Below are 23,513 nucleotides of genomic sequence, written 5' to 3'. Positions count from 1 at the left end.
TTTAGACTTTTTTTTTTTTTTTTCCCAAACTTGGAACATGTATTTGTTTAATGAAAATAGCTTTTTTCCCCTGCTTATAAACATGATATAGATTGCAGAAAATAGGATGGTCTAAATTATGATAAAGTAGCAAACAACTTAGAAATCTCAGCGGCTTAACTCAAGAAAGATTTATTTTTCTCTCATGCTATAGGGCCATCACAGTCAGCTGGATGCTGTGTGTTTCATGACACTCTTACTATAGTTTCAAGACTGATGGAGTAGCCATTTTCTAAAACATTGTTAGCTAGCTGTTGTGGCAGAGAGAGAAAGAGAAAAGTCTGGAGGATCTCAATACAGGAAACTGACTTATTTGTCCTGGAACTAACAAGTTTCTTCTACTGACTACTAACTGGCCAGAACTAGACACGTAATCCTGCCAAACTACAAAGGGGCCAGCAAATGCAATCTACCTGTAAAACAGAGAGCCAGAAATACTTGATAAATAGCTCATACAGAAAATTATAGCAATCTAGGAACCTATAAGAAGAAAATATCAATCACCAAAAATTTTAAATAACATTTGTTGACCTACCTTCCAGGTACTAATCTATATCTTTGAATGTAGACATATTAACAGGATAGTTTGTTGATCTGCTTTTTGTGCTCAAGAATGTCCCATGGAGATATTTCCAATTCTGTTATGATAGAAAGGCATATTTTTTTGGTGGTTGCATAGTATTTCCTTTGAGTAAATGTGCCGTAATTGATTTAATCAAGTGAAGAACATTTGGTTTGTTTCTAATTTCTTCACTACTATAAACAAAGTTGTGATTAAAGTTATTCTTAGCACATATTTCTGGGTCTTTTACTAATGATTATTCCACTGGAGTCAGTGGAATTTTATATTAAACGATAGAAACATTTTCAGTTTTGATTAAAGTTGTAAGATTGTCCTACACAAGGAATGTACTAATTTAGATTCAACAAAAGTGAATAGAAACTTCTGTTTCTACACTTTGGCAAACCTTAGATTCAAAATTTGCCATGACAATAATATCTCATTTTCATAGGTAAGGATGAATGACTTTTCATAGGTAAGTTCTTCATTTGTATTTTTCCTCCTTTACATAATCTATGCAAGTACTTAGATCATCTTTGTTGGAATTTTATTTTGTATTGATTTTTGGGTGCTTTTTATATATTACAGACCAGGCAGTACATACTGTTTCAACATACTGACCATTATTGTTCTTGTTGAATGCAAAATATCTTTAATATCATCCTTTATGTTGCTATAACAACACTTTGTCATGCTGAAAACATTTTTTAAACTTTTTTTTCCATATTTACAGTTTTTTCTATACAGAACTTTTAAATTGTAATAGTCAGTCTTTATGGCTTCTCGTTTTTATATCATGCAGTAAATCCTTTCTCATCCTAATATTACGAGAATATTTATCAATGCTTTCTTACAGTACTTTTGTGGTTGCACTTATTACATTTTAATATTTTATGTGTCTGGGGTTTATTTTGCAGTTGTGAGTGAGTTAGAGATGCCACTTTATTTTTCAAGAGGACAATTGACTCTGGAGAAGTTTTAGTGAAGATTGAGAAAACTTAGAGTGGGAAAGTGTAGTTTATTGTTATAATGATTTGCATTAAAAATAACGAAGATGAGTGGAATCCTTTAAACTGATTTTAATTAACATACTGTGGAAGGAGCTTCTTGTTGAAATGGAGCCTGGCACCTTACCCAGACTCACTTCTCACTTTTAACTCCAGTGCTAATTTTCAGTACTTAAAATGTTGCTTGTTTTTTTTTTTTTTCTTGGTTTTCATGATTCATGAATTTCTGATTTGTCTCTTACCTTACGATCAGCATATTTCTGCATCCTTCTCTTCCCTTTCTTGATCTTAAGGTGCTTCCTTTCGTCAGGGTTGTGTCCTAACCCACACCCTCTCCACTCCCAATTCTTTCCACTTTACACTTTCTGCATGATTTCAATCTGTCTACAGTTTCTGATAGAATGTATGCTGAAAGCTTGAATAAATATGTTGAAAAAATAGTTGAGTAGGTCTGGAGCTCATGACTTATCTGTGTTGAAGAGATTTATTTCAATGCCTTATGTGCATTTTAAACTTAACTATATCCATCATTGAATTAATTATTCACATCCTTAGCCTATTTTTCTATGGCCATGTTTACTTTGATCTCTCTTGTTCTCTCTTTTTCTCTTTCTTCATTTCACTCTATTGATTTTCAGGGTGCTCTTTGCGTATTAGGGACCAAGCTGATAATCAGTCAGTACCTACCAGTACAGCATGATATAATGATATTTTTACCTGGTGTTCCCTATATCACTTGTCTAAGTCAGAAATATGGGTGCCAAATTTTGATGCCCGTCTCCTTAAATCTAATAGCAAGTAGATTGCAAATTTCTATCCATCCTATTTTAACCCTTAATTCCTTAACAAGATTTTTTATACACATTATAAACCTTCCATTCAAGCCACTATAATTTCTCCTTGCCATTGTTACAGTGTCCCAATGACCTCTCTTTTGCGAGCTGTGCCCGCCCCTCCCCATCTGATGTGTTCTATACATTATGTCAAAAGTGATCTTTTACATGTAATATTATCACCAGCTCTTTAAATGTTTTCAGTGGATCTCTATTTCTCATATGATAAGTTTCAAATATTTTAATGTCAAACAGGTAAGGAAATCATCTCTCCCTTTCTTATTTAAGCAGAAAAAAAAAAAAATCCAAGTCCAGTTTGACATGTTGAGCTGAAAGTACGTTTGAGGCACACAAAAGTAGACACTGAGTAGTCAGTCTCTGAATACCAGAGTCTGCAGCCCAAGTGGGTGAATGAACTGAAGATGTCAATCTGGAAATGTTCAGTGTATGACCATGAATGACAGGAGTCTGGATATGATCATGTGGGGAGGTGTTTTACAGTGAGATGTGGAACAGGGCCTAAACCTGAGACTTGAAGAAATACAACACTGAATGTTTCAATAGAGAAGGAGTGGCCAGAGTGGGAGGAGGAAAGAATATATGGTATTATAAAAACAGGTGAAAGAACGAATTCAAGAATAGCCATCATTACCCTTAACAGTCAAATAAGAATACAGATCGATGCGCACTGAAAGTAATAGCTTGAAAATCCTTAATGACCTTAGCAAGACCCATTGCAGTGATTTGATAGAATGGATATGATGATAAGGGGTGAATATTTGGTAAATAATTCAACATAGATTGGCCATGAAGGGAAAAGAGGGATTGTGTTTACCTATTTTTTAAAGATGGCAGAATTTTGATTCTACTATGAAGACACATGTACATGTATGTTTACTGCAGCACTATGTTCAATAGCGAAGACATGGAACCAACCCAAATGCCCATCAGTGATAGACTGCATAAAGGGAATGTAGGGCATATATACCATGGAATATGCAGCCATAAAAAGGAATGAGATCATGTCCTTTGCAGGGATGTGGATGGAGCTGGAAGACAATATCCTCAGCAAACTAACACAGGAACAGAAAACCAAACACCACTGTTCTCACTTATAAGTGGGAGTTGAACAATGAGAACACATGGACACAGGGAGGGGATCAGCACATACTGGGGCTTGTTGGGGGATGTGAGGGCAAGGGGAGGGAGAGCATTAGGACAAATACCTAATGCATGCAGGGCTTAAAACCTTGATGACAGGTTGATAGGTGTAGCAAATCACCATGGCACATGTATACCTATGTGACAAAGCTGCACATTCTGCATATGTATCCCGGAACTTAAAATAAAATAATAGATGACAGAATTTTGAATATATTGGCATATTTAAGTTCTTTGATGTTCAGTTATTTTCAGATGATAAAAACATAGTTAATGATGTCTAACTCACCAAGTGGTTCAAGATGAGAAAAAACCTAGAATATTCTCTAACACATCTAATACATATTGGACCATCAATATGTATAAAATGTGAGTCTCGCTTCTGTCCCTTTTCTTCTCCTCCCCCTTTCCTTGCCCCACATCCGCTGAGTTGGCCATCCTTCATAATAGTAAAACCATTGTGCTTAGTTACAGTGGAAATGCGTTTTTGTCTGTCTTATTAATCTGTGATCTCCTGAGTGTCGCTGTTATATTTGTTTCCTTAATTGCTAGGCATATTCTAACATAAATGTATCATCTCAGCTCATTAAATGGAATTGCATTTTCAGTTCTACAATTTGAAGACCAAATCTGTTGACTCCTTTTCAAAATATGTTGACTTGACTTTATTCTTTCCAGGTTGGCAATGGTTAACAAAGCAACAGGTTACATTTATAATGGGAAGCCAAATGCAAACAAATAATATGAACAGCAGTGTGTCTACTTTGTATTGTAATAAAATAGCACTTGATTTCTGCATAAAGAACTTTTGTTTGGAGCAGGTAATGACAAGTTTAGTCACAACTTTATTCCTAATTAGTATTTTGGAGAGAGCACAAGAGGCAATGTGAATTCCTGTCTAAAATTTAAAAGCACTATCGGAACCACTGATCTGGATAAATAATCCATGCAAGACTTTAGAGTTTGAATTTGGTTGTTTTGCAGTTGTTTTATATATTAAGCATGATTTTCAAAATGTTTTTCTTCCTTCATGGTGACTTTGTGTCTGTCAGCTGAGGGGAAATTTGGATAGAGTGTCTGGTAATCAAAGGAACAGAAGATGAATAGGTGTAGAGTCTTTTTGGTTTTTTTTCAAGACGATTAACTCAATGGCATCTACCTGGAATATAGATGCACTGTGCTGTTTTAATTTTGATAATCCTGTAAGCTGGTCTCCGATAATTACCTTCTGTAATTGGAACAAATTTATAATTATGCTAATTCATTCTTAGCCACCCAATATATGGAATCCAAGCTCATCCATATGTGTCCCTGTGTTTCCTTTGGAGATCATTACATTATTAGCCTTTTACTCACTGACAGAAATATTTGTATTGTTTGTAGATTTGATTTCTCCAGTGGTACATGTACATGTATGTGTGATATATGTCTGTGTATCATTAATTGTATGTAACTCTGGCATCAGCTTTTAACACCTGTTTATATATCAACATTTGGAATCTTTAATGGTTTAGTAAGATATTTTCTCAGCACTTGAAGATATATTACATGGTAACAGGAACAGGAAATGAAAACTTAATATTCTCACATCATCACTTTAAAACATTATTTACATACCTCAGATAATGGAGAGAGGGGGTAAATGTGAATACAGAAGCAGTTTTCAGTGCCTCTAAGAGCCAGCTCCTCATAATCTATCTTAGAGAGGTCTGCCCAGCCGAAAATAATCCTTTAAGATGAAAGGGCACATCACACTATGTTTCAGATAGCAAGCTTTGGCAGCATCTTCTAGGTGGTGCTTCACCAGAGATTCAAAAGCAGATTGTTTCCCCTTTTGCAGGTGGAAAAAGCAAAAGTAGAAGTAACAAAGAGCAAGATCTGTCCCACTATGGAAAACACAGCTGAAAAGCAAATGGCAGCATGTAATCTCCCTTACAAGCCATCTTTGGATTACATCTCTCTCCCCATTCTTATGTTTATGTTTCTTCTGTTTAATGTTCTTTTCCACTGATCATCATTCTGCAAACTCTTTACATTAAAGTAAATATGTTTCATTCTTTACTCATGACAGTGTTACAGTTTCAGTAAAGAGTGGATGAGGGTGTTCACTTTCCCAGAGACCATTTACTTGTCATAATGAATAAAAAAAAAATAGTATGAGACTGCACCTGACTTTCACAACTGAAGCGGGGAAAGTAAAGGACAACACTGTCTGACAAGAGACACACAATGTCAGAACATAAAGTTCCGTAATCAGTATTCAGGCTTCTGCAAAGGTGCGGATGTCTGTCATTTCATTCAGCAGCAGTGAGTGTGATTCTGTCTGTGATCATGAGGTTTTCTATCATGTGCTTGTTTCTGCTGCAATGGCTTCACAATTAAGCCGAATTTCTGCTTCCTTTTGTGATGCATAATCAGATAACTGGAGCTAAATTGAAGAAACCGCAGTGTAGGTGGCTTTAAAATCAATCTGTAGAGCCTGGAAAGAAAAGCAAGACAAAAGGGGAAACATGATAGTACTGTTATAAATAACTTGAAAGAAATATTATCAAGGAGAGAGGAGAGGACAGGTGACATCTAATATGAAAGTGGCAAAGCAAGTAATGGCCTAAACTAACGTTAGGCAAGAATATGCCCCATTGTGAGCAGAGAAGCATCACTCTGCAATGGTTCAGTCCCAGTGGAGACTTACTAGACAATGTCAAGTCAAATTAGGCAAATATTAAGTAGCATCCTTTAATGTAGTCAGTAAGAAGCCTAAGAACATGACCAATGCCTTGTGCTAGAAAAAAAAAAAAAATTTTGAGGGCTACTAGTTCTAGTTCTATCATTTCCCAAGCATATAGCCTTAGGCAAATCATATAATGGGTAAAATGGGAAGCATAAGATTTTCTTTGCCTTTCTTGGGGTTGCTGTGAGGATCAAATAAGATGATGTATTGAATGGCAACATGTTCAGATGCGAGTATAAAGACAATAGTCGACAGCACTGTGGTTTTCTTTGCCTTTTCCTCATGATCACAAGATGGCTGCCATATTGTTAGAATAACATTCATGTCCAGTAAAGTCAAAAGAACAGAAATACCAGTCCCTTTTCTCAGCAAAGCAAATGCTTTCCTATAAGTTCTCCAGTTGACTTAGATCCAGTCAGCTTCTTAAACAATTTTAGCACATTAGGGATGTATCGCCACAGCAGGACTTCATGGGTACATGCTGCACTCATATCTATGCAGCACCAAAAGCAAAATGAGACCCCAGATAATGTTCAGGGGGCTAGCTTGACTTCTCATGACCTATCCGCGGACAGATACTGAGCTTGAGTAAGTTTTTGATGTCAAAATAATTCAGGTCACATTCTGATCATTTGACAGTAATGATATAACTGGAGTGTGTGCATTCAACTGAGAGCTGTCCTTTAAATCACCCACCTGGGAGACAATACCCTTACTCTAACAATGTTGCCATTCCCAAGAAAATTGTTTTCAATTCTTCCTTAGGAATGATCATAAAAATCCAAAATATGTTTTCAAAATTTTCTGTAATAGTGACAAGTTTCTGTATTTCAGTGTAATTTTTGCAAAGAGCCAATGGTCGTTCCACCCAAATCTAGCAAATGATAGGATAACTGAGCTTAATGGATAAAAGCAAGACTTAAACTTGGAATGAAATTATGTCTCTCTATGTGTGTTTATGTGTATATATGTGTGTGAGTGTGTATTTTTTGTGTATGTGTGTGTACATGTGGTTTAGGCAAGGTACTTAACATCTGTGTTTCTTTGTCTGTAAAATGGGGGTGATAAAAATGGTATTTTCCTCACAGAGATTCTTTTAGGATTAAATTAACTAACACATGTATAGTGCCTAAAAGAGTATTTGGCACATGGTAAGTGTTCATGAAATGCTAGATATCATTATTAGGCTGGGAAATAATCCATTTGATCAAAACTCACACTATAACCTAAAGCGAATGAGAAATGTGTTGATTAGACCAGCGTCCTGGCATGTGCGAATCCAGAGGCTTCCTCGTGGTTCCTGGAATCCCATCTTCACCTCTGCCTGGTGCAGCCTGTCCCCACCTCATGTCCTCGGGTGCCGTCTCAGTTCAGCTACTCAGCAGCTGGAATGCAGACCTCATCCTTCTCCCCATTTTCTCACAAAAACACAATCAGTCTTGCTTTTTGTAAGATGCTAACTTGACAAAAGCTTTGAGCTTATGTAGGGAGTGATCATGTTGTGAACTTCTGTGGCCTTCCAGCTTTTTCCTGGCTCTACCACTTATACATCTCTAATAGACCTGTCTCTCTACCCTGTCCCCTAGATATGGTTGTCTTCCCAAGACATTTTTTATTATAGTGTGAAAAAATATTTATTACTCTAATATAATTCATAAATCTTAAGTGAATATGTGAAATTCAGTATGAAAAATGTGTAGCCATTATGAAATATTAGTGGCTCCCAGAATATATTGAAAAACAGCTCTCTGAGCAGTCACACTGTTCTAGGTCATTTCTATGTACTCAACTCTGGGAACTAAAGCAAAGAAAAATGGACCCCTCCCTTACCCCATCCATAAAATGCAGTTTGAAATTTTCTCCTATGTGTGCATGTATGTATACTGCACCAACCTCTAAATCTGCATGGACAGCAATTTGGGTTAGCACATTTATTCAGCGGGTACCATTGAACATCCTTAGAGGGGAGATATTTGAGATATTGTTCATGTTCTTAAGGAGCTTGCTGACAAGTAGAGCAGAAAGAAAATGATCACAGGCAATGAGATGAATTGAGACACTTTAGAAGTCATAAAGCTGAGGTTGCATCTGTAATATGTATGAACAACTCCATTTGATACCGAGTCTACCAAATCCCAAGAGAGAGGGCTGGGAATGAAGTGTAAGAGCATGTGGTAGATCATACCAATTAATGGGCCTGATTTGCATTTTCCATGGGATATGAGGGTAGATTTTTGGGTTGGTCCAGTCTAGAATTCAAAGGTCAAGGGGCTTCAGGTCCTGCATGTGAGGAAAGCTGTATTTTAAAGCAGCTTTCTCTTCTTTCTAGACTAGTCTTTGGGTGTTTTTTTGTTTTTTTGTTTTTTTTTTCATTTCTAAAGTATTAACACCACCACTCTCCTCTTTCTTTTATAGAACATTAAGAACAAGAATAGGAGCATGAAAATTCTCACATTGTCTGGTGGAAATAAACATTTAGGTGCAAGGTTTATGTATATACATACTAGATGTTCTTAATAAAAGGTCAGAGTAAGTGACATATTATGACTCATGCAGACATATTCATATGTAAGCCAGGTCTCAGGTAAGATAATCTCCCACAATGCATCATTCTGTTCCCCTTCTAGTGGAGGCTCCCTCTCCAATCTGATTACATCATGCTGCCTATTGGTGAGAAAACTAGAAGCTCATCAGTTGCATACCTTCTGTCCCCAGCTAACCAGAATGACTGATCAGGAACCTGCTGTCTGGCATGAAATCTAATTGTCTTTGATGTTCTGCTTTTCCAGATTTGTTTATAAACTGGAAAAAAATCCACAAATCACAGACCATCTGTACATAACACTATGCTAATGAATGCTGGCATTCTGAAAATCCATAAGCTCATTACCTCTAAGTAACTAGTTTCTTTGCATGTTCTGAACTGGGAACTGGGATTATCTATCTGAACCAAATAAGTAGAAACCAGATAAAGAATGGTTCATCCGAGGGGTGAATGCCTCCAACAACCTTCAGGCATGTTAAGCCTCTCTGTCAAAAAGATGAACTCTTGGCAGCAGGTCATGTGTATAAGTGATACAAATGTCTGTTAGCCACAGGTGGTCAATTTATTGATCCCATAATGCTAATTTGAAAATCTGTATTGCTTTTGTTAAGAGCTTAATTAGGGATTTACAGTGTAGGCAATTTATTGTTAAATAATGTCTGAACTCAGCATACATGCAAACCCTTATCATACCAGCAGAATATTGGATATAGGTTCAAAAGTTATGTGCTTGCCAGTCATTTCCATGAGAAAGCCATGAGAGTGGGCAGTAACACATGCACCATAACATTCATGGATGGTTGGGGAAAATGATTTAGTGAAAGGAAATTAAATCCAGTATAGGGCATTGAGCTCCTCTTTGTGATAACATTCACCAGGGTTCGGAAGTCTGGTGTATCGTGGTTTTTGTGGAGAAGGGGGGACAAATCTACATTTCGCTTATGAATATGTTTCTTTTTTTGGTCCTCATATTTTGTAATATATGGGTCATCATATAAGAATCAAAAAATATTACCTTGAAATAAGCATCTCTGGCTTTTCATGAAAAATGTAAGATCTGGCCACACTGTGCCTGTATTCTCTCACGGTAATGATACTCTGACCCTAACTACTGGCCACACATTTACACAGGTCTTGTGGTCTACATTTTGCCACGGTCATGACTTTCCTATAATTTCTGATGCTAAAGATACATACTCTGTAAATTAAAGGCCACCGTGACACATGAAAAGCAAAAGAGATTATTAAGCAAAAATGAGTTCATTGTCATTTTTCATTGCACTATCATTTTTTAAAAATACCCATGCCTTTGTCTAAAAAGACAGAAAATGCCACATTTTTAAAGAAAAATGAGTGTGAGCTCATTCCTCTGTGGAAACGAAGAACAGTCCCTTGTCTTTAATATGCAAGCAGTGCACGTGGAGGTCTCGTACCCAGCACCACTTCACTAATTTATGTTACCTCCCTGGCCCCCAGGAACATTACAGTTTGCAACTGCTGGTGTAGAGAATTTTTTTTCCTATTTTATTTATTAAACTGTTCTACATTAGGAGCACTTAGCTCATCAAAAATGTTTTAAAGTTTCTCTAAGTGACAAAAGCATAAATTCAAGTGCAATTTGTCACTTTTATAAGCCCAGAAAATACCAAACTGATTTCCTCATAAAGATCCTGCCATCAGTTAAATGGATAAACTATTACGTTACGAATAAAAAAACAGTTCCACAGTTAAGTGTCTACCATGTTGACTGTTTATAGACATAACTGGATTGAGGGACCCCAGTCATGACACCATAAACATCAAGTATACCAGTATATATATATATGCTAATATGCTGGGGTCTGTACATATGTAAAAAGTTATGTGATGCTTACCTATCATTTCCATGAGAAAGCCATGAGAGTAGGTTTTCATAGGGAGTGTGTGTGTATGTGTGTGCATGTATATATATGTGTGTGTATATGTGTGTATGTGTATATATATGTGTGTGTGTGTATATGTGTGTGTGTGTGTATAGACAGATACACACTCATACCTAGGACACCTTATTTACCTTATCGATATTTTTCAAACTGTAATTTCGGAAGGCCTAGAAGCAGACCACAGTATATGTCCATAGTGCCTGTGAGTGATTGGGGGTAGACCGTACAGCAGGACCAGCTCATATGATAGCACAGGTTGCGCACAAGCATCTTGAGCACGCATCATTTACATTGCCAAGGGAGGATGTGAATCATCTCTTCTGGAGTTGTGCAGTGGGCCTGGCATGACCAGGTTTATGCATGTTAGGGTCCCTCACATCTGCAGTTCAGATACCTCGCTTCTGCATCAGTCATAATATCTTCCCTTTTTTAATCCTCTTTTTCATTTTGGGTTTCAGATAAGCTTTGAATTAAAGAAATATTCTGCAGCTAAATATAAATTTGAAAATTACTATGCTACAGGATAAGTAAAAGAGATTTTTTAAGCTAAAGTAATTTGATTTTAGATTATGAAAGATTTTACCTTGAATTTGCCATAATTAACTATCAGAAAAAAAGAATAATTACCCCAGCTAAGACTTCTATAAACACTGTATTCTCTTCCAATGTTTATGTTAAGCATACATAAGTTTATCATTGTTTTTGTTTTATAAATTTATGATAACACTAAACATAATTTTATAGATTTACTCTTTCATGTATTATGACCACTTTTTTATGTTTTTCCTAGTTGATACCAGACTTTTAACATCTACACAATACTAAATCAATTGCTGAGTCCCAATTTATTTTTTTAAAGCTTTATTATTTGTCATGTAGCTTTGGCATGCTTTTTCTCTTTCCTCCTTGCATCCTTTCTTTTTTCCTCTTTTTTGTTCTTTTCTCTCTCTTTTTTTCTCTTTCTTTCTCTCTTTCTTCTATCAAACATAATTTATTGTTGTTAAACTTGCACCCTTAATATTTTCTTTCAGTAAATTCCTAAGCCCGTAATGACAAGTGCAAGTGATATAATTATCTTTAAGACTATCAAATAGAACCAGGCACTGTGATTCATGCCAGTAATCCCAGCACTTTAAGAGGCCGAGGTGGATTGCTTGAGCCCAGGAGTTCGAGACCAGCCTGAGCAACATAGTGAAACCCTGTCTCTACAAAAAATAAAAATAAAAATAACCTGGTGTGGTGTGCCTGTGCTCCCAGCTAGTCAGGAGGCTGAGGTGGGAGGATTGCTTGAGCCTGGATGGTCAGTGAGTTATGATCACACTACTGTGCTCCAGCAGTAGTCTTTTGAGACATTGTCTCAAAAAATAAAATAAAATAAAAAAGGAAAAAAGACTAGCAAATGGAGGTAAGTGTTAGGAAGAAAATCAAAGCAGAAAGGGGTTGGGCTTACTATTTTTGAAAGGGTTGTTAGGTAAGGCCTCTGTGAGGAAATAGCATTTGACTTGAGAGATTTAAATGCAAAGTGGGATTGAGCCATGGTACCACCTATGGGAGAGTTCTTCAGGGCAGAGGAATCAGTAGGTATGAAGGCTCTGAGGTTGCAACTTGCTTTGAACTTTAGAAAGTTCAAAGGGCAGGAAGGAGTACAGCAGGGCTAAAGTGGAATGAACTTGAGGCTCTGAGATGGCTAACTCACAGAGGGTGCTAGACCCCACATAAGGATATTTTGTTAGCCTAGAGGTTTCATTCTAAGATTCAAAGCCACCGAAGGATCTCAAGCTAGAAAGTGGCATGGTCTCATCCCTTTGTAGAACATCAACTGTAGAGGTCAGAAGAGAAGCCACAGACAGACCAGTTTGTGAAGAAACCACTGCCAAAGTCCCAGAAAGAAGATCATGGTAGGACAGTGTCTTAGTTCATTCCGTGTTGCTCATAACAAAATACCTGAAACTGGGTAATTTTCAAGGGAAAGAAATTTATTTCTTACAGTTCTGGAGGCTGAGAAATCCAAGGTTGAGGAGCTATGTCTGGTGACAGCCTTCTTGCTGGTGGGGACTCTGCAGAGTCCAGAGGTGGCACAAGACATGGCATCACTTGGCAAAGGGGCTGAGCAGGTGAATGTTCCAGCTCAGGTCTCTCATCTTCTTGTGAAGCCACCAGTTTCCCTTCCATGATAACCCATTAATTCATTAATTAATTCATTAATTCATTCATGAGAGGAGAGTCCTCATGATCTAATCACCTCTGAAAGGCCCCACCTTTCAATCCTGTCACATTGGAAGTAAATGTCAACATAAATTTTGGAGGAGACAAATATTGAAGCTGTTTGGAGGAGACAAATATTCAGTATGTTGTCCATAGCATGATATCAAACAGTAGGTGAAATGTTCTCTGGTCTGCACTCTCAACAAAAAACAAACAAATCACTAAAATAAAAACTCCATGTGTGTTTGAGAGAGATATTTTAATCTTGACTACTTTGATAGGAAACATACTGCTCTAACTTCTAACTTATTAATTATTAGACTTTATTCTTAGTGCTACATAATATTCAATTGTTTAATTGTCATGTGTTTTGTGGATTTTTTTTCATGTATTACATACTCATCTTGATGCCAGATTTACTGGAATAGGTTTTTATCATCAACTTAAATGAAAGTTTGAGCATTCATATTATTTTTACTCATACCATTCATATTATTAACCTTTATATATCAAATTTGTGGCAAATATTTTCCTAGTTTGTTGGCCTCGTTCTTTTGTGCATGATTTTATTTTTCTTTAAGTTTTCAATTTGAAGCGAGTTTCTACTTGACGGTTGTACCTTTAATTTTCCTCTGAGCCAAGATTCCTTTAGGACAGCTTTTCTTGATTTCCAGGTGCTAGGACTCCTTTAGTTACAGTCTTCAGGAGCACTGCCCACAGGGCTCTCTCTGGCTATCTACTCTCTATGAATAATTTATTTATGGGTCAATGCCAGACTTTCTCTACTTCCTGACCAACTGTTGGAGGAGAGGTATGAAAGAAGAGGACAGCTGAGCTGGGGACATAGGAGAAGTGCTTGCTGGATGCTACAAATAGGAAATGTAAGGAATTAATCAGAAAGCAGGCAATTTGCTCCTGAATTTCTGACCTAGGAGGAGAGTGGAGGTAGAGCAAAAAAGTTCCCAGACCTGCTTTAAGCTGATCAACTTCTTCCTTGCAGTGATATAGGACTGATGGCAATTTAAAAGACCTAATTCTATTGACTTTACAGTAAGGGTTACATCCTAACATCAACTGTAAAGGCAAGCATAGAAGCCACAGACAGACCAGTTAGTTAAGAAGCCACTGCAAAAATCCCAGAAAGAAGATCATGGCAGGGTGAGGTCTTAGTCCATTTCTTGTTGCTCATAACACAATACCCAAGCCTGGGTAATTTTCAAGGGAAAGGAATTTATTTATTATAGTCATTATATTGAGACAATATGACTCTCAACTTTTATATTTTGGTGAGAATGTAGATTTACTTACCCGTTTACTTATTTCTATTTTACCCACTCATTGTAAGATCCAGTGAAAGAAGAGACCATCTTGGTTTTGTTCACCTAGTTTTACCTAGCTCTCAGTACAATCTCTGATACTCAACAAATGTTTAGATATTTGTCAGAGGAACAAATGGATGGCTCTGAAATAGGCAATGGTAGTAGTGAATGGAAGACATTGTGTCACAGGCTGGTAGTCATAACACAGCTGTGTTATAAAATTGGTTCCATTGCCCTACTTTGTTAAACAGAGCAACACTTTTTGTCTCTGATCATCATTAGTACCTTCCAGGCTGGTGCCATCAGAAACCCCAGGACTTGGTAGTGAGATTTGCATTTTTACTTCATTGTCTGTTACCACTCGGCTCTACAGCTTTTCTTGACGTTTACTGTAATTCTCAGATCCCCTCTTTGTGCTAGTTGGTATCATTTTCTTTCAAATTAACCTCTTCTAAAGTAAGTTTTGGATGGTGATGATTTGGGGTATTTAAGCTCTCATTCATGGGGTGGTACTTGGGGTAAGTATGGAAGGATCCTTATGTGTCTTCCCCTGGTAAATCCCTTTTTACAAAGACAAATCGTTATTAAACCAAATGATTATAGAAGAGATGACACTTTTTTGTGTTTGTTTGTTTGTTTGTTTTGAGAAGGAGTCTTGCTCTGTTGCCCAGGCTGGTGTGCAGTGGTGCATTCTCAGCTCACTGCAACCTCTGCCTCCCTGTTTCAAGTGATTCTCCTGTCTCAGTCTCCTGAGTGTCTGGGATTACAGGCACATGCCACCAACCTGGCTAATTTTAATAATTTTAGTAAAGATAGGGTTTCACTGTGTTGGTCAGCTGGTCTGCAACTCCTGACCTCGTGATCTGCCCACCTCGGCCTCCCAAAGTTCTGGGATTACAGGCATGAGCTGCCGCGCCCGGCCCAGATGACACTTTTTATTGTTGATAAATTAAAATTCTTTAGACTTAAGAAATGAAATGAGGTATCTTGTTCTAAAACCAGCTTTCAATGAGCTGCGCTTGTGGTGAGCAGAGTATGATGAAATGCCCCTGATGTGTATGCTCCTGTGTGACTTCTCTTTGATGTCATCATGGCCATTGCTTTCTGTAATAAATGTCAGTTTTTATGTGTCCGTTAAATTACTGTGTTTTACCTATGCTGATAACTAGAGCTGAATGGTGGTTGTCAAACAAGAGATGTGTCTAGTGCTACCAAGGGGCACTAGAGAGTAGAGATGTTGCTTTGATATGGAAGTAGAGAGTGAATAAGGAAATAATAGATCGGAGGAAAGTGGCATGTGATGAAATAGAGGTGCTCAGGGTGGTGTATCTTCATTTGAAGTAAATTGAGGATCCCGGGAGCAGAAGGCTTCCGTCTGTGTCTGCCTTTTGTGTTCAAGGAAAGAGAAGTTTAGACCAAGGATAGGACCAAGTTAAAACTGGGAAGAAGAAAATAGGTTCTTCAGCATCTAGGAGAAAACACATCAGAAATGGGAGTAGTCTGTGTTCAGAGGATGGGGAAGGTGAGCTTCTCCAGAAGAGGGGCTGGGCCTCAACTGTGTCAGCTACCTAACCCAAGTGCTAAATGTCTGTTTGATCACTGGAGGAGTAACATAAATGATCACCAAAGAAACTTATCTCAAAATCTACAGAACACTGAGCTTTAAATTTAAATCTGCTTATGATTGCTCAAAACTGTTTTACTTTAACCTTAGTACAATCTCAAACCTTTATCAAAACTTGTTTAAATTCAGGCATCTTGACTTAAAACCTTGTCTAATAATGTAATATCCTCTCAACACAAAATACAAGTTCTACATTTATATGTTGATTTTCTGAGCTCCACTTTGGACCAGTTATTGAAATATCATCATCATCATGAACGTTGTAATGAAATGAAATGGCCTAATTGCCGTCACCTCTTTTCTCTCCTCCGGTGCATTTTTAGAAAATGGGCCAAAGTCAATGTAGGATATTTGTGTTCTTTTCCTGCTCCCAGCTTATTAGCTTGAGTATCCATTTCCTGAATATAACCAACTTTACCAAACAAAAGGGACAGGATATGGAATAAAGAAACCAATCATTGCTGTTGCTCTATATTTTAGATACAGCTCTCTCCCACACCCAAATCTGCTCACCTTTCAATTCCAGAAAAGAGTTCTGATTTTTTTAGTGACTTGTAAACATTCCTTTCTTCCTGTAGGTGGAATGGCTGAAAAATGAGGAGCCCATTGACTCTGAACAAGATGAGAACATTGACACCAGGGCTGACCATAACCTGATCATCAGGCAGGCACGGCTCTCGGACTCAGGAAATTACACCTGCATGGCAGCCAACATCGTGGCTAAGAGGAGAAGCCTGTCAGCCACTGTGGTAGTTTACGGTAAGACCAGCCCAAAGGCCAGAAATGAATAGGGAGGGCAGAAAGCAGAGAGGCAGAGGGATGTATGTTTTATTAAAACTTTTAATGTCGAGAGCTGCAAAGACCTTGGGGTTCATTCACTGCAGCGCTCTATCCTGCCTCCCCCACCTGGCAGGCGAAAAACATCACTATTTATATTAATGTGTTTGCTGTTCCTTCCAATACTGCACTTCTGTGTGATAGTCAGTGACATTTCCAATCTCTCTTTTAAAAATAATAAAAAGCTGTTTATTTTATTCCATTATGTTTATATTTGAAAAGAATTGAGATGGGCAACTTCTGCTTCCCATGCCTCTCAGACCCAACATTCACCCCAGTTTTTCCTAGACCTGCTGTCAAGTAGTCTCTCCCCTGGTATGTAAAATTCTCCAAAAACAAACAATACTATTTGCTGAATATCTCAGGTATTATATAAAAGAAGTTCCCAGCTATAGAAGTAAAGGCATTCCCTTCCACAATAGAAGAGCCCTGGGATTGATTTTTGAAGCACTTAAAGTCAGAAATTCAAATGCTGATATTTTCTTCTTATACTCTGGATTTTCAAGTGCTTTAGAGATTTATTGATGAGTTCTTTCTATTTCTTATAATTTCCTTGCAAGGCAAATTCTGTGTCCCTCCTATTTCAGATGAATAGGCTGAGGACTGGATGAGGTGACCCCACTGTTGTCTCATGATGGAGCAGCCAGTGGGGGCTGCACCGTCTCTCGGTCCCTGGATGCCTGACTCACAGCACCTGGCACAGTGGCTTGCACATAGTAGGCAATCAGTAAAAACCTCTCTCCTTTTTTTCTCCCCTCCCCATTTTTCTCTCTCAGTGAATGGAGGCTGGTCTTCCTGGACAGAGTGGTCAGCCTGCAATGTTCGCTGTGGTAGAGGATGGCAGAAACGTTCCCGGACCTGCACCAACCCAGCTCCTCTCAATGGTGGGGCCTTTTGTGAGGGAATGTCAGTGCAGAAAATAACCTGCACTTCTCTTTGTCCTGGTGAGATATATGCAGATTCCCTTTTCCCTTCTGATCCACCAACACTATTAAGCTGGTGTGAAGCAATCAATGTTACCTTCTTTTCCAAAGTCACCCTCTCCCAAGTTCTTAGAATAGAACCTTTATCCAAGGTGCTAATGTAGAGCTCATTGTCGTGGCAGCAACGTGGGTAAAATGCCACGGTGCGATGTTTTGGGGCATATTTTTTAATACTCAGATGATACTGAACATTTGTCATCAATAAGCCAATTGCTATGAAGTCTGGTTATACTGCCAGCGTTTGGTTGGGCTAAGCCATCCCCTTCTCTCCTTGGGTTCTCCCATCTTGTGGCCTGTATTTGTATAAATAGTTAGCAGGGATTAGATAAATTGTCTTAAAGCACAAAAGAATGGTACCAAATGTTTAACTCTTTATCATTAGTTATCAATCAAATAACTTTATCAGTTCTAGCTTTGTATTTATTTATAAGATGATAGAGACTGTACACTGTCACAGCAGTCTATATTTTACATTTTGTCTATGCTTGCCTTTCTTTCTGTAAAAAGAGATACTTCATTTACCAAGTATGGCTTTCATAAATTCCTTTGTCTCTTACTGGCTGTAACCCAATTTATGCAACAAGAAATAGATGAGATGGAAGATGACTTTCTTTAGGAAACGCATATCCTCCCACTGAGAAATAAATTGACCTGGGTCTCACATGCAATACAGAACATTAACTCCAAGGACACTGAACTAGAGCCTCATGTCTTTATAATAAAATTGCAAATTTAGTTGCAATCGAAGTTAAGGTAGGGCTCTTCCCAGAAGCATATTCTTGGAGTTCCATTTTGGACTTATGTTCAATAAGCATTTATTGAGTGCTTACTATGTGCCAGGTACTGTGCAGGATGCTTTTACATACATAATGTCATTTACTCCTGTGTTGTGAGTTTTACTATCCCCAGTTGGCAGACATGGTAAAATGAGGCTAAGTAACTCGCCCAGGGTTGCTCAGCGGATAAGTTGGCAGATCCAAGACAAGGGCTCAGACATTTTGCTTCAAGTTCAGTATTTGTTTATATTACCCTATTCTTGACTAATTGCTTTAGATTTAAAATTGCAGTATCTTAAATAACCTACATAAGCATGGTTGAACTATTCCTAGGAGGTAAAGGGCAATTGCCTCAGACATCTGCCATGATCTCTAGGGTTGCTTTTTAGTGGAATTAAATTCAGTTTGTTCATTTCTACATACAGCAGCAGTCCATGACCCAAGAAATTCTATTTATATAAGTCCTGGTGTCTTGGGGTTTGACTGACCTGTTTTAGTTTAATACTATCAATATATTTGGGTTTAACTTTATATTGTTTAGGGGCTTCTAGGGCTTAAAGATAGTTCATTCTACTCTGTTCTAAACTGTCAACCCCTAAGAAAGTGGCTGATTATCAGTGGTTACTGCACACAGTTTATCTGTCCACCTAAGATGCACTTGGGCATGAAAGACTGGGAAAGAATGGGTCATGACAAATTTTTAGCCAACCCAGTGGTGCTAGAAATATGAATGCTTGCCTCAATTTGGTAATTGGTCTCATCCTGAAATAGCAAGAGTATTATACCACTGCTTTTGTGAGCCTGTCTCTTCAGGAAAGAAACCATGGAGAGAAGATAAGTGGATATGTATGCTCTTTTGTTTCTGTTTGGTGGTTATTTCCTTAAAATCCAGCTCTAGAACAACAGCAGTCCTGGGGTGAGTCTCCTGACAGCTACTTGAGTCATTCTAACAATGGTTTCTTTTGTTTGCCTTTGAAGTGGATGGGAGCTGGGAAGTGTGGAGCGAATGGTCCGTCTGCAGCCCAGAGTGTGAACATTTGCGGATCCGGGAGTGCACAGCACCACCCCCGAGAAATGGGGGCAAATTCTGTGAAGGTCTAAGCCAGGAATCTGAAAACTGCACAGATGGTCTCTGCATCCTAGGTAACACCTTCAGTTTAACATCTTCAGTGTTTGTTCATAATACTATTTATGCATCTCAAGAAAGTAAGCTACAGCCATTAATGTGGTTAAATAAGTTAGCAGAAAGCCAAGTTGCTAATGGCAAAAATAAATTAGGTAAAAAGTGCAGAAAAGCAGACAAATGCATTTTTAATAGAGATGGTATAAATGCATATATTGTATCACTGTGCATTCTGTTTAGGTGTATATTTATTAAATTGATAACATTTTAAGAGTAGAAAAAAAGTTAAAATATTTTAGACATTTAGAAGCTTCCATTTTTAATTTTGATGAAATTCTGATACTGATCACTGTGGTTATATTTCCCCCCAGGAATTTTGCAAACACAGTAAAGCATTTAATCATCTTTAGAGGCCATGGATTCTGTGGCAAGGAACATGTGTTGTGACTGTTATCTTAAAAATAGACTGGGTGCGGTGGCTCACGCCTGTAATCCCAGCACTTTGGGAGGCCGAGGCGGGCGGATCACAAGGTCAGGAGATCGAGACCATCCTGGCAGTGAAACCCCGTCTCTACTATAAAAACTATAAAAAATTAGCCGGGCTTCGTGGTGGGCACCTGTAGTCCCAGCTACTCGGGAGGCTGAGGCAAGAGAATGGCATGAACCCACGAGGCAGAGCTTGCAGCGAGCCGAGATTGCACCACTGCACTCCAGCCTGGGCAACAGAGTGAGACTCTGTCTCAAAAAAAAAAAAAAAAAAAAAATTACGGGGAAAGGAGAGTGATACCTGAGGAAGTGGGTGGCTTTGTATCACAGTGGTCTGGCAGAATAGCAAGTAGAACATTTGTTTCAAAATTCCCAAGTCTTTGCTTTATTCCTGAGATGACATTATTACCATCACCAAGGGACTCTCTTCCTGGGTTAGCAGACATGGGAGGGTCAACTAGAGTTCAAGAGAAATAGGTTTTCATTTGGTGCTCTTCCTTATTTACTTTGTGTTCTTTGGACAAGTTGCTTAATCTCTTAACTTCTCTGACTATAATTACCAAATATGATACCCACTTTTTAGTATTGTCAAGGCTAAATGATAAAATAACATATTTGAATGTTGTATGACACAGAGTAGGTACACACTTGATATGGATCTCTTCTCCACTCACCCACTCAGATGAACCAAGGTGTATTGATTTTGCTGGGGTATTTAAAAAACACAAGACTCAGCACTTATTTCTCTAGAACTGGTTGCCTTCTTGGAAATTTCTTTGGAAAGTATCTAGCAAATATATATATATACATACATACACACACACCATAGCTTACTAGTTTGTGATCTCCTCAGAGAGATGCATCACATTTTCTTTGGGAAAATGACAGTATGGAGGAAATATCTAAGTTGGTTTAATTTTTCTGCCTTAGTATGACTGAATACCCTTGAAGGCAGGCACCTGCTACCTGTTGTATTTTTATACTAATTCTGTATGGTTCATACATCGGTTAAAATGATTAGTACATTGAGCACTTCCTGACAGCCTTTATTTGCTAGTACAAGCACTGATTACCCTGCATGCATCAGATACAATGCAGGGGGCTGTAATGGAAGACCACCTACCCACCAGTTGTAGTTTGGGTATGCTCTCCAATAAATGCATACCAACTATTTGCTACCTTCAAAAAGCCTTCCCCCTTCCTAAATGTAAGGAATCTGAACACAAGCTCAATAGAAGGATATTTAAAGAAATTTGCTTCTCACCTCTCTTTGAATACCACCAGGTTTCTCTAATACACACATTTGAGGTGTGACTGTTTTCATTTCCACTACAGGAGAACAAGAAGAACACTTAGAAAACCACTCATGTGTCACTAAAACGACACATGGCCAATATCCATAGGAAGAGTTCATTTAGTAAGCCAATAAACTGCTTAAAGCAACTACCTGAACTATGACCATGAGTGACTTCAAGGACAGAACTAAGCTTTTTGAATTTTACAAGCACATATACACCTGGTCAATTTTATGTGTCAACCGGACTGAACCATGGGATGTCCAGATATTTGGCCATGATTATAAATTAGTACAGTTGGGCGGTGAATTTCATGTCATCTAAAGAACCATGACAATATAACTATTTGGCTACTGGTTGAAATTTTTATATTCATAATAATAACCTTCACTAACAACCACAGGTTGTACTTGCACTTGGGGAAAATCAGTGGGTACCAGGCTTCAATCTTAATTGACTAAGACTTAATCTGAGAATTACTGATTGGAGACAGATAACGGTTAGCTCTTAATAGAAGAAAGAATTGTTATCCAACACACAAATATTATTTTTTTTTGCATTTGCATCGTAATAGCTTGTCATTTATCAATTGAATAAGAGTTCTGTTTAAGGCTGAAAGACTTATCAGCACTGAGAGTGTACTGGCATGCCTCGATCCTAACTCTGAAATCTGAGATGCTATGTTAGACAGGGTTCTCCAGAGAAACAGAACCAATAGGATACGCACACACATAGAGAAAGAGTGCAGTGCAGACATATTTAAATATATGTACTATGAAAATTGGTTCATGTGATTCTGAAGCCCGGCAAGTCCAAAATCTGCAAAGTCCATGTCCCAGTTCAGGCCCAAAATTTGGTAGGCTGCTGTGGAACCAGGAACATCTGATGGCCCAGTTAGAAGGCTGTCAGGCAGGAAGAGCCAGTGTTTTAGTTGGAAGGCTGTCAGGAAGGAGCATTCTCTCTTACTCACGGGAGGATCAGTCTTTTGTTCTATTTAGGTCTTCAACCGATTGGATGAGGCTCACCCACATTATGGAGGGCCATCTGCTTTTTTTCACTCTGTGAATCTAAATGTTAATCTCATCTAAAAACACCCTCACAGAACCATCTAGAATAATATATGACTTGATATCTGGGCAACCCATGGCCCAGTCAAGTTGGCACATAAAATTAAATGCATCACGGATGCATATGTACGTTTATGGAATTAAAACAGCTCAATCCTTTCCTATAGTGGAAATAACATAGCTAGGAAGATAGGCTTGGGACGTGTAAAAAGATCTCTGTTAAATACCCCCATAAGTTGAAAATGCTACATAAGCCTTTTCTTTCTATGTAATCTATTAATTTCTTCCATTTCCTTTTTCACTTCAGCATGTTTTTTCTAGCCTTCATTGTATGCATATTAGTGTATTTGTCAAATATGATCAGAGGCTTTTGATGGCTATAGTGATGAAGATTTTTGAAGGAGAAAGGGTGAAGTCTATGAGATTATTGATGTAATTGAGATATATTTTCATATCAGTGGGAAACGGGTATGTTCATAAGAGCACAACACCAGTATGTATTCTGTTCTTTTAAATAGAAAGTGGCTACCTATATAACAAAAACGAATAACACCAGACATGGTGGCTCACACGTGTAATCCTAACATTTTGAGAGGCCAGGGCAGGAGGACCACTTGAGTCCAAGAGTTCAAGATCAGCCTGGGCAACATAGTGAGACCCTGTCTCTACAAAAAATAAAAATTAAAAAAATATAAGCCAGACATGGTGGCTTATGCCTGTAGTCTCAGCTGCCCTGGAAGCTGAGGTGTGAGGATGAAGCTGCCGTGAGCCATGATCGTGCTATTGTAGCCCAGCTGAGGAAACACAGTGAGATCCTGTCTCAAAGAATAAATAAATAAAAATAACACTTCACTATCTCTTCAGGAAGCAATGAACAGTAATCCAATTAAATGATGCCAACATCACTCTGAGGTTCTCACTGGTACTCTGTTAGAGTGCTCTTGGTGAATATAGCTGTACTCTGAGGATAGAGCTCCAATGAAGGCTGGCTTTGATTA

General features: G+C 38.1%; 1 protein-coding gene across 2 annotated transcripts in view; it reads left to right on the top strand.

Annotated features, from left to right (window-relative positions):
- UNC5D (unc-5 homolog D (C. elegans)) overlaps positions 1–23,513 on the top strand; it is a 584,569-nt gene that overhangs the window by 452,392 nt on the left and 108,664 nt on the right. For both annotated transcript variants that reach the window (XM_011960721.1, XM_011960722.1), the window contains exons 5-7: positions 16,527–16,707; positions 17,562–17,729; positions 19,523–19,687. In XM_011960721.1, the coding sequence (XP_011816111.1) occupies positions 16,527–16,707; positions 17,562–17,729; positions 19,523–19,687 (514 nt within the window). The remainder of the gene's footprint in view (positions 1–16,526; positions 16,708–17,561; positions 17,730–19,522; positions 19,688–23,513) is intronic.

Source organism: Colobus angolensis, unplaced genomic scaffold (genome assembly GCF_000951035.1).
Source record: "Colobus angolensis palliatus isolate OR3802 unplaced genomic scaffold, Cang.pa_1.0 Scaffold52, whole genome shotgun sequence".
NCBI lineage: Eukaryota > Metazoa > Chordata > Mammalia > Primates > Cercopithecidae > Colobus > Colobus angolensis.
This window is presented reverse-complemented; position numbering and strand designations above follow the sequence as displayed.